Here is a 12,526-nt window from a genome sequence, read left to right as displayed (position 1 = left end):
CTTAGAGAGAGTTGTGAGGTTGCGAGTGAGGGGAAGACAGCGCACGCTGCCGGCGTGTCCAGTACTCACCACACCCACCTGCTGCTGCTGCTGCTGCTGCTGCTGCTGCTGCATGTGTAGCTGCTTGTAGATTAGTGTGTGTGAGTGGGGAGATGCGTATCCCGGTGAAGACTGACAGATAAAGAGGATGGTGTCACTCAGGCGGGCCAATAAGTGGTGGAAATGTTCGAGGCTGTGAAGGTACAGTGAGATGGTGCGCGTCCTACGGTCATGTCACCATACCCGGCAACATCGTGCACCATGTCACCACACACCGGAGAAGTGATCGGCTGTACCTGATGCACATCATCATCACTATCTGTACCAGACACAACACCGAGAAGTGGTAAATGTAGTGAAAAAGCTAAAAGGAGAAGTAGCACTGCCAGCACACTACTGAACTGGAACGTGAAACTACTGGACAGTAAAAGAAACGAAAGTCCTGACACACAGTAACTAGAAACTGAAAAATGGAGGGAAAACTGAGAGGAGACTCACCACTGTTGGAAGACCAAAACCTGACCGGGCACAACCTGGATTGCACCTGGATGGGGTTCTGGGAGTAGTTCTACTCCCCAAGCCCAGCCCGGGACCAGGCTTCACTTGTGAGAGCTTAGTCCACAACGGAGGACAACTGGTTACAGTTACAACGGTGGTAACTGGTCACCCGTTGCTGAAAGTAACACACGATGGGCCTGTCAATACACAGCATAGCATTAACTACTGTAGTGTCATCACAGATGACTTCTCAGCCACCTCTCACCTCTCAGATGTGATGATCTAGTGAGTGGTGAGGCAGCCAGCCAGGGTAACACATGGTGAGCAGTGATGTGAAGGTTCCTCTGGAGAGGCTTTTGCATACTGAACATGTAAAGCATTTTTGTTGTTGTATATACAGTGATCTTGGCTGGACTAAATGTTCTCCAGTGTTTACCAAGAACCAATGTGACTCGACACCGGATGGATTGAAAACATCCTCAGCGAGCACTCTAGAAATATTTACATACCCTGACTGCAGAAAATGTTGAAGATGACTGGAGTGGCTGCGAGCTACCATTATTGAGACGAATATTTTAACAGGGTTCAAAAACACACGAATACTGTACCTGGTACCATGTACAGTTTCATGTACACAGAACGATGTACATGAATCGTTGCATGGGTGGAGTTGGATTTAAATGAGATCTGCCTACCATGGACAGTGCTCCCTAATCCTATATTAAATCCTTCATTCTTGAGTATACCTGAAGTGAGTTTTGGTCGTCGTTCTACTCCCCACTCCTGGGGTCATGTCAGGCCTGGAGCCAGGCCTGACATGGGATAACTTGGTCCAACAGGCTGTTGCTTGATGCGGCCCACATACCCACTACAGCCCAGCTGGTTCGGCACTTCCAGCAGGAATTTGTCTAATGTTGTTGCGACCACGTCCACTTCTGTTACGTCCAAAGACGCTTTTTAACTCCTTCACGTCACCTTAAAGACGCCGTGAGCATCATGTACTAAAATGTGTCAATTATTGTCAATTGTCAATTAGTGTAAAAATGTGACAATTGTCACTTTCATTAAAAGAATTATTATTTATTTTAATTCATTCAGTAAAATATACAATTATTGGAAAAGTTATACCAGGAAATGAAATGTCAATATCCTTAGCAAATTATTTTAATTAACTAATTACAGACAAGTTGTGAAACAATAATTGCAATAACTTGTGTCCATTATAAAAATAACGCTCTCTAGCACACCAATGTGGTAAGTACAAAGTGTCTTATTGAAATAACTCGGCAATAACTTTGACCAAAATATACCATGTATAAAACAAGAAGTATTCTTTCCTCCCTACAGTTTCCTAGACCACACATAATTAATAACGCAAATCAAGAATGTTGTACTAATAATATCATACACAGCTTGCTAACATCTATTACAACATTATGAAATGCATTAAACCAAATTTCTTCCTGTTTTGGAGGTTTTTGCTTATGAAATTTTTGAACTGACAAAACTGTAATAAAACTTCCTTTGATATATGTGCACTCTGGTGAACATTAAGTATCTTGGGGTGTTGGTGTGGGGGGTGGGGGAAGGTTGGGGGTTGGTGTGGGGGGTGGGGGGTGGGGGGGTTGGTGTGGGGGGTGTGGGGGGTGGGGGGGTTGGTGTGGGGGGGGGAAGGTTGGGGGTTGGTGTGGGGGGGTGGGGGAAGGTTGGGGGTTGGTGTGGGGGGTGGGGGAAGGTTGGGGGTTGGTGTGGGGGGTGGGGGAAGGTTGGGGGTTGGTGTGGGGGGGTGGGGGAAGGTTGGGGGTTGGTGTGGGGGGTGTGGGGGGTGGGGGGGTTGGTGTGGGGGGTGTGGGGGGTGGGGGGGTTGGTGTGGGGGGGGAAGGTTGGGGGTTGGTGTGGGGGGTGGGGGAAGGTTGGGGTTGGTGTGGGGGGTGGGGGAAGGTTGGGGGTTGGTGTGGGGGGTGGGGGAAGGTTGGGGGTTGGTGTGGGGGGTGGGGGAAGGTTGGGGGTTGGTGTGGGGGGTGGGGGAAGGTTGGGGGTTGGTGTGGGGGGTGTGGGGGGTGGGGGGGTTGGTGTGGGGGGTGTGGGGGGTGGGGGGGTTGGTGTGGGGGGGGGGAAGGTTGGGGGTTGGTGTGGGGGGGTGGGGGAAGGTTGGGGGTTGGTGTGGGGGGTGGGGGAAGGTTGGGGGTTGGTGTGGGGGGTGGGGGAAGGTTGGGGGTTGGTGTGGGGGGGTGGGGGAAGGTTGGGGGTTGGTGTGGGGGGTGGGGGAAGGTTGGGGGTTGGTGTGGGGGGTGGGGGAAGGTTGGGGGTTGGTGTGGGGGGTGGGGGAAGGTTGGGGGTTGGGGTGGGGGAAGGTTGGGGGTTGGTGTGGGGGGTGGGGGAAGGTTGGGGGTTGGTGGGTTGGTGTGGAGGTGGGGGAAGGTTGGGGGGTTGGTGTGGGGGGTGGGGGAAGTTGGGGTTGATGTGGGAGTGGGGGGGGGTTGAGAGACAAAGTCACCCTGGGTTAATACTCGCAGTCAGCTGTCCTGCTCCACTTGAACCTTACATTCCAGTTAGATCTAACCTCTTAGAAACGTTAATATCCTCAAAGGATGCAGCTTCTTACATTCTACTCACTACCAATAATAAAATACGAATGGTGTAAGTGCGAAAATGGAGAAAATGGTGTGCAGTGTGCAAGCAGCACATTACCCAAGACACCATTCAGGGTAATGAGTAGTGTATTGGATGGAAATGAATGTAGGATGTTTCAGCTATGTACAATGGCCTAAAAATTACTATAAAAATATTTGATGATTTTTTTCAGGTTAAGGATGCATATTGACTTAAAAACAATTGTTAAGTGGTCCTGCTGTTGAAGAGTATGTTTACACAGGCAATATCCTTATCGCAAAATTTAATGTATTCGTTGCAAGAAAATAATATATTGTAGCGTATAAAGCCAAATTGTAATTTTTTGAGAAATATTAATGTTATCATATACAATATAACATATAGTACTGTACGGTAATCAAATATACGATTGTTAACTGAAATTCAGACGTTGCAAATTTCTGATCCTCTACTGCCCTACATCTGTTGACCTTTCGTCCTGTTCATACACTGTATTAGAATTCCTAATTACTGCACAGTAATTTACACTACTCGATATTTCACCAAGTGTACAAGACATACATTATAATACAGTATTCTTGACACCAACTGCACTTCTGGCATAAATCACTCTTTAAAAATCTATCTTGCAAATTACCTTGTAAACACCGCTGACCCGCGTCAGTCGTAACAGCTTGTGTCAAGGAGTACTCTGGCTTCGTCCATCTGACTTGCATGCTCTATTTTTTCCATACTCTAAAATAATTAAAATACCATAATAAGACATCTGTCAGCTCGACATAATATTTGATAAGCTGGCAAAACCTTTAATGTCAATTCCATATGAAACATTCTGAAAGATGTCCCTATGATCATGAAAATGAAGAAAACCAAAAAAAAATCAATTCTTCCTTCAAATGTCTAAAATAATAACATATCTAAATTCTTGGAGTCTCAGAGTCCGAGATGACTGAAAGTTTGCCTTCACAACAAAGGTTGGGTGTGTAACACAAGTAGACGGAGACGTTTGGGCCTGGCCGGTGGCTGGTCGGCTCACTCCGGAGTCCTCCGTGTCATCTGCCTGACATCAATGAGGGACACCTGAAACATCACCAAATCATCAACGTTTACAGCAAAAACAAAAAACAATCGGGCATGACTCTGGTTCCCGACAATGGAATTTAAATATGCAATCAGACATTATGCAAATGTATTGCTAGCACGGCATGAAATGTATGGATAGATAATATGAAATGTATAGATGATACAATACATATGAAACGAAATGAATAGATGAGGTTAAATGATCAAAGCAGAATATATATATACGACAGGAAATATATAGATGCCAGGAAATATATAGATGCCAGGAAATGTATAGATGCCAGGAAAGGCAGGAAAGGCGGGAGCGAGACATGAAGAGAGATACTAACCAGAGATGAGAGCAGAGGAGTGGGCTTAGCTTGGTGCACGGTGAGTGGGGGTAGCTGCTCGCTACGCCGCCCTCACGCCTCACCTCACCCCCGCCCAGTGCGCGAAGTCCAGCAAGTCGCGCACGGGGACGTCGCGGGCGTGAGCCTTCACTCTCAAGTTGCGGTCCTCTGTCAAGAGCACCACCTCCCTGTACAGCCTCCGCACACCAGCTGAAACATATTGAGTGCGATGATTAGAACAGATCCTACGAACAATTTCATTTACCTGGACTTATAGGAGCCTCGAACCCCGGACTACAAGAGCACAGCCCGCAGCTCTACCTACTAAGTCACCACCACAATAGAGAAGAGACACACCAATCAGCTGTCCGACTGGAATATGGGAGGTCGGCAATTTATATTCTGCAAACAACTTGGTGTTGAAATATAAGAGTATATTGGGATGGTGATCCTGTGATCACGAGGACTATGGTGAAGTGAATATGAAGCCCTGACGACCGTTGGGGGATACTTCAGCCCGTTTTCTCGCTTTACCGAAATGCAACTGTTTTGCCTGTAACATACGAACCCAAACATACCACCTAACCTATCAAGCACATGTATAGAAAACGTCATTATTAAAATGCTAAAATAATTTTGCTAATGCGTCGCATTCTTAGCTGCCTGGTCGGATTGTGTAAACAAATGCGACGATTTAGATGAAATAAAGGTCTTAAACTGGTCTGGCAGTGACTCTTGTGGTCTCACGGCAGCCAGTAGGTCTGTGGGGTGATGCTCCCCATCTTAAGCAACTGTGTTCCGTATTGAAGCAGCATTGTAAGCGCTCTGGATCCTCCTCACGGCTGTGGAGTGCCTCTCACACGCTACTCATAACAAGTCTAGTAACGTAGCGGACACTAACGAAGGTCTGGAGACCATCGTGCACAATTATAACATTATCAGTCAAGCGTCAGGCAGGCCACACACCACTGTCCGACCTTCAGGAGAGTGAAGTCACCGCACCATCTTGAGGTTATCTTGAGATGATTTCGGGGCTTTAGTGTCCCCGCGGCCCGGTCCTCGACCAGGCCTCCACCCCAGGAAGCAGCCCGTGACAGCTGACTAACTCCCAGGTACCTATTTACTGCTAGGTAACAGGGGCATTCAGGGTGAAAGAAACTTTGCCCATTTGTTTCTGCCTCGTGCGGGAATCGAACCCGCGCCACAGAATTACGAGTCCTGCGCGCTATCCACCAGGCTACGAGGCCCCTCCCAGGCTACGAGGCCCCTCACCATACCTTACACGGTGCCAAGGGTCACCAGTACACAGCTTGGAGGGCGACGCAGCCTTACGCCCAACGTCCTATATGTGGCTGACCGCAGTTGGGGGTTAGATATAACTGACCAATAGCAGCAGCTCTCTCAAACTATGTGCCGAGACCCAAGAGTAAATATAAATTCATCTAAGTTTGTCTGTCTGTGGTGGCCGGTATGGCTGGTGAACTCGTCTCTGATTGGTAGTCGCTGGCTGGTGAACTTACTTGTGATTGGTCGACGCCGAGTTTTACACTCACCTCTGATTGGTCGACGCTGAGTGGTGTCACTACAGAAGTGAACGCAGCAGGACAAAATCTTGTCGTCGTTGGTGGCGTCCTAACAGGGAGAAAATACACTGTAGTCCTTATCCAACAGGCGTACAAGTGTCCTATTTAAAAGAGTTAAAAGTACAAGAACAGATACATTCGAACTAGGCACACCTCAAGGTGGTGTCCTAGGCCCTATGATCTTCAATATACTTATGCACAAACTTATCCATGACATACCTGTACAACCTACGGAAACTGTTATATGTTATGCTATCTTGAGGTTATCTTGAGATGATTTCGGGGCTTTTCTTTTTTAGTGTCCCCGCGGCCCGGTCCTCGGCCAGGCCTCCACCCCCAGGAAGCAGCCCGTGACAGGCGACTAACACCCAGGTACCTATTTAACTGCTAGGTAACAGGGGCAAAGGGTGAAAGAAACTCTGCCCATTGTTTCTCGCCGGCGCCTGGGATCGAACCCAGGACCGCAGGATCACAAGTCCCGCGTGCTGTCCGCTCGGCCGACCGGCTCCCTTCCCTCAAAGCTGATGATATTTGTATTATGGCACACAGTAAACCAAGGCTACAAGTGTTACTTGATGCATTCTCATAGCAGTAGAATGAGAGAATATTTATGAGATAATAGTTCTACTTAGTACTATGTTTTGTGCCAAAATTGTGAAAAAATAATGGTCCCCCCCCAGCTCTATTAAAATTAAATTGATATCCATTCTAAACAAGTCTGACTGTTCCCTCAATCCGCCGCAAAAAGCTCCTTATAGAGTGTGGCTCAGTTGTTGTGCCTATAATCTTCTGAAACTGAATGTGTCTCTTAATCCTAATAAAACTGTTCACTATATTCCCCCTTGGAAAGATGTGCAGGTCTCTCTGCATTATACCCCCATCAGTGTAAAACAAATGTATAACACAAACTATGAGATGTATAACATTAGAAGCTATTGACAATCATCTTAAAAATCTCAAACTAACTGAATCCTATGTCTTTACTGATGGCTCTGTGCAATTGTGCACTGGTAGAACAGGTTGTGCATGTGCAGTGTATAAAGGGAATGAAATGATAATGACTAGTACACAGAGACTGAACGACTGGGCAAGCACGACACAGACCGAGCTATTGGGTATTTATCTAGCCACTGAGTACCTTAAGCTCAATGGTGGTGGAGTGATATTCTGTGACTCTAAAAGTGTTCTTCATTCCTTAAATAACCCATCACAATGTATGTCTGAAGTGGCTTGTAATATTAAATGGAATAATTTGTCAATGATAATAACTTTTGTATAAAATGTGTGTAAATTCCATCCCATGTTGGATTTGAAAAAAACAGGCTTGTAGGAAAGAAAACATTGATTATGACTTTGGACTATCTAATGCAATTATTAGAAACATACAAATAAAAAGAATACTTCAGATTTAGAAGAACTAAGAAATGGCCAGACTTGAAAGCTGCAGTATTAAAGGCTATGACAAGTTTTGTAATAATAAGTATTTGTATGGTCAGCACAGTAACCGGACCAGGCAATGTGATGTAGTCATTGCGGTAATTCGCCTTGGCTATAGGCACATCTGGCAGGTTAGTGAGGCTGAGCCACTACCAGAATATTCTAAACTTGTAAATTCTGGGACAAAACTTTTTTTTCTTGTGTATGTTAAAGAATGAAGAACAATTTTTTGTTTAAGCTGCATCTCTTATGCCCTTGTGTGGCAGTGCACAATAGAAAGTTGTATTTACATATTCGTACACCGAAACATGTATACTGTCTATTATAGTACATTGTAACCATGATACATATATATGTGTGTGTGTTTCAGCCTACAGTTTAGACCTATTGTCTTGTGTATGATCTTCTGTCTTGTGTGACAGTGAATACCAGCATTATCCTCACTCTAATAAGACCTAATGGAATTACTCAAATTAGGCAAAATTGTCATTAATTTTTGTACATAAAGATGTTAATAATAATGTAGTTTCCTGCACCTTAGACACAAGATGACCAAATATCCTTCACTTCTAAAAAAAAACTGGTTTGAATATTTCCTTATAATCTAGCCTCAACTAGGGTTAACTATTTATTACACCTGGATATACAGTAAGATAAAACTCCGTGAGGTTATTAAATCCTCACCGCATAAACACGCGCGCGCACACACACACACACACACACACACACACACACACACACACACACACACACACACACACACACACACACACACACCCTCCTGTTGATTGACGGTTGAGAGGCGGGACCAAAGAGCCAGAGCTCAACCCCCGCAAACACAACTAGGTGAGTACAACTAGGTGAGTACACACACACACACACACACACACACACAGCTCTCATCCTGTAACTACACTTAGGTAATTACACACACACACATACATCCAAACCACGCACCCACACCCCTCCCGCCCACCATCCACCCACACCCATCCACCCACACCCACCCGCCCACACCCACCTAGTGGTCGCAGGATGACAGAGCAGCGTGTGGTGGCGCCCATCGTGCAACAAAACACCCCAGAATGCACTCCACTATACACTACACAGCACCAGACACACCACGGGGGTGATGTGTTCACCCCAAAACGACCCACCACAAGCGTTCTGCCACCATTTCCCCGCCCCACAATAAACATTTGTGTCAAGCTCAATCTTCCGTTGAATCGAGTCGTGTCAACTTGTTCTTACAACCTTCATTAATGCCTTTTGCCCTACTGGGAACATGACAAGGATGTCCACCTACACATTGCTTGATTCATGAAGATTAAGCTATCCAAGAGGTGGCACGGGCATGAATAGCCCGTAAACCACGTATTGTGATGTATATACACTGAAAACATATATACTGCACCCCACACCTGCAGCACCACCAGACCATACCCCACACACCTGCAGCACCACCAGACCATACCCCACACACCTGCAGCACCACCAGACCATACCCCACACACCTGCAGCACCACCAGACCATACCCCCACACACCTGCAGCACCACCAGACCATGCCCCAAAGACCAACATTAACCACAACAGATGGGGGGGGGGGGGAGTGGTAGCCGCCCCGGACCACCAAGACTGCACCACCCCGTGGCTGAGTGGCCTACAAGGCGGCCACAACACACACTAACGAGTCAATACAATACCCGGATGTAGCGCCATGGGACCCCCCCCTCCCCAAGTCTTACACACTGGAAACACGACACCACCTCCCCCCTCCCCCCCCCATCACCGTTCGCCCCACTTCCTCGGCAATTCCTCTTTGTCTTGTGCCTTAACCTCTCTCCCTCTTAAGTGGTCAGTCCCATCCTTATCCTCGTACTCTTGTCAGTCATGTTGAGGGTCTTGTAGTCACCCTCCTGCTTGATCACAAGTGGCCCTCCACCCACACTTCAGCCTCCAACGCTGCTCTATGGAACATCTCCACTCCATGGAGGCTTGACGTGGGGGGTCAGGCCAGGTCTCCCAAGAGGTCCAAGAACAAGAAGGTCCAAGAAGATCCAAGACCAAGAAGGTCCAAGAAGATCCAAGACCAAGAAGGTCCAAGAAGATCCAAGACCAAGAAGGTCCAAGAAGATCCAAGACCAAGAAGGGCCAAGACCAAGAAGGTCCAAGACCAAGAAGGTCCAAGATCCAAGAAGGTCCAAGAAGATCCAAGACCAAGAAGGGCCAAGACCAAGAAGGGCCAAGACCAAGAAGGTCCAAGACCAAGAAGGTCCAAGACCAAGAAGATCCAAGACCAAGAAGGTCCAAGAAGATCCAAGACCAAGAAGGTCCAAGAAGATCCAAAAAGATCGAAGACCAAGAAGGTCCAAGAAGGGCCAAGACCAAGAAGGGCCAAGACCAAGAAGGTCCAAGACCAAGAAAGTCCAAGACCAAGAAGGTCCAAGAAGATCCAAAAAGATCGAAGACCAAGAAGGTCCAAGAAGGGCCAAGACCAAGAAGGTCCAAGAAGATCCAAAAAGATCGAAGACCAAGAAGGTCCAAGAAGATCCAAGACCAAGAAGGGCCAAGACCAAGAAGGGCCAAGACCAAGAAGGTCTAAGACCAAGAAGGTCCAAGACCAAGAAGGTCCAAGACCAAGAAGATCCAAGACCAATAAGGTTCAAGACCAAGAAATCTTCCAAGGGAAGACCTTGACAAGGAGGAGACACCGCTCTAAATTACCACATAATTTACACCGATATTTTGTGAGGAAATTTGTGTAATATGTTTCTTCGTTCATTGAACATGATTTTATGGAGGTGAGTACAATACCGATGAGAGAATGTTGGGATCGAACCGGCGTCGTGGGTAACCCCAGACGCGCCCCTCAACCCGTGGACCACGACGTGTTGAAGGTTATTTAAACTGACATATGGTAAACATTAGCATATCTTGGTCCGTGGGGTGAGGTGTGTGCCTAGGGTTACCCAGGACGCTAGTTCGATCCCCGCCCTGGACCAAATATTTTCTCAACCAAAAATATATTACACTAGCCTCCACAATTTTGTTTGTTTGCACACAAAAACCACTCGAATATCGCTTTAGTCGAATGAAGAAACATTACACAAAATTCCTCACAAAATATCGGTATAAATTAGGTGTAATACGCTGTGATTACACCTTACACCTCCTGGCCGCCCTACGGGGACCACACATGTGACAAATACACCCACTCTACACCCTCAATACACCCACACTACACCCACACTACACCCACAATACACCCACACTACACCCACAATACACCCACACTACACCCACAATACACCCACACTACACCCACACTACAGCCACAATACACCCACAATACACCCACAATACACTATTGTGGGTATAGTGGCTATTTACTAGCCAATTCACGTAAATAGCACCAAGTGATAACTTGGGAGCACCAATGCACCGAGGAGACTTAAAGGGGAGGGAGGAGGAACTTGAGGGAGGACCTTGAGGTTATCTTGAGATGATTTCGGGGCTTAGCGTCCCCGCGGCCCGGTCCTCGACCAGGCCTCCTCTTTGTTACAACCCCCCCCCCCCTCCCTCCAAGGAAGCAGCCCGTAACAGCTGTCTATCTCCCAGGCACCTATTTACTGCTAGGTAACAAGGGCATCAGGGTGAAAGAAACATTTTGCTCATTTGTCTCCGCCTCCACCGGGGATCGAACCTGGAATCTCAGGACTACGAATCCGAAGCGCTGTCCACCCAGCAGTCAGGCGCCTACACTGGGGGAAGAGGGGAGGAACTGGGGGAGGAGCTGGGGGTGAGGGGAGAAACTGGGGAAGGGGGGGGGAAGCTGGGAAAAGACTATAACTAGAGAAGTATGAGGACGAATTTGAGAAACTGAAAAGGATGATGATTAAGAACTGGAAGAGCCAGAGAAGAGGATATGGATAGGAGGAACTGGAATAATAGGGGGAAAATGTATAATGCAGAAGTGGAAGAGGAGGAGGATTTGATTTTGATAGCTGCCGCCGGAGGAGAGTATTGTGCACCCCATACCCATCCTGTGAGCGGTAGCGCAAAAAAAATCATTACAGAGGGGCACAAAAGGTCTTCATCAGACCTCAACTAGAAAGGAGGCGGCGGGTTAGGAACTAACCAGCATGTCGATCTCAGCGGTGAAGGTGGTGGAGGAGAGTACGGAGCCCTGGGAGGTGACGCACTTGAGCGACTGCGGCTTGGTGTCCCGCAGGTAGTGAAGGGCGGCTGCGGCGCCCTCCCGCACCCGCACCGCATGCCCCACGGACCCGTACTTGGCCACCGCAGCGTCGCGCGACAGACCATCCAGCTCGTTCAACACTGTAACACAAGAACAACAATGACATCAGTGACATCCAACACCCCCCTCCCCCCCCCCCTGCAGCAGTTATACAGCTCACGTGATTAATTACACCATGTTGTGTATAATGCCTCATAACTCCTGTATAATACGTGGTGAGAGACAGTTATCAGGAGTAGTCGCCAAGCCAGTATGACGACATATCATGTGGATGGCATCCGAAGACAAAGATCTGGGCTACAAGGATGAGGTCCAGAAACAAACACACACACACGGGACCAAAGAGCCAAAGCTCAACCCCCGCAAGCACAAATAGGTGAGTACACACCACACACACACACACACACACACACACACACACACACACACACACACACACACACACACACACCTCTCTCTCTCTCTCTCTCTCTCTCTCTCTCTCTCTCTCTCTCTCTCTCTCTCTCTCTTCTCTCTCTCTCTCTCTCTCCCCCTCTCTCTCTCTCTCTCTCCCCCCTCTCTCTCTCTCTCTCTCTCCCCCTCTCTCTCTCTCTCTCTCTCTCTCCCCCTCTCTCTCTCTCTCTCTCTCTCTCTCTCTCCCCCCTCTCTCTCTCTCTCTCCCCCCCCCCTCTCTCCCCCCTCTCT

At 47.7% G+C, this 12,526-nt stretch overlaps 1 protein-coding gene across 1 annotated transcript in view; it reads right to left on the bottom strand.

Annotated features, from left to right (window-relative positions):
• Positions 1-3,033: 3,033 nt before the first annotated feature.
• LOC123762288 (telomerase-binding protein EST1A) overlaps positions 3,034-12,526 on the bottom strand; it is a 141,439-nt gene continuing 131,946 nt past the window's right edge. The window contains exons 7-10 of the mRNA XM_045748715.2: positions 11,723-11,922; positions 6,116-6,194; positions 4,563-4,772; positions 3,034-4,230 (exon numbers count right to left, since the gene is read on the bottom strand). Coding sequence (XP_045604671.1) covers positions 4,642-4,772; positions 6,116-6,194; positions 11,723-11,922 — 410 coding nt within the window. The 3' untranslated portion in view covers positions 3,034-4,230; positions 4,563-4,641. The remainder of the gene's footprint in view (positions 4,231-4,562; positions 4,773-6,115; positions 6,195-11,722; positions 11,923-12,526) is intronic.

The sequence above is a fragment of the Procambarus clarkii genome, chromosome 2 (assembly GCF_040958095.1).
Source record: "Procambarus clarkii isolate CNS0578487 chromosome 2, FALCON_Pclarkii_2.0, whole genome shotgun sequence".
Taxonomy (NCBI): Eukaryota; Metazoa; Arthropoda; class Malacostraca; order Decapoda; family Cambaridae; genus Procambarus; species Procambarus clarkii.
The sequence above is the reverse complement of the archived record's forward strand: the minus strand, read 5'-3'. Positions and strand labels throughout refer to the sequence as shown.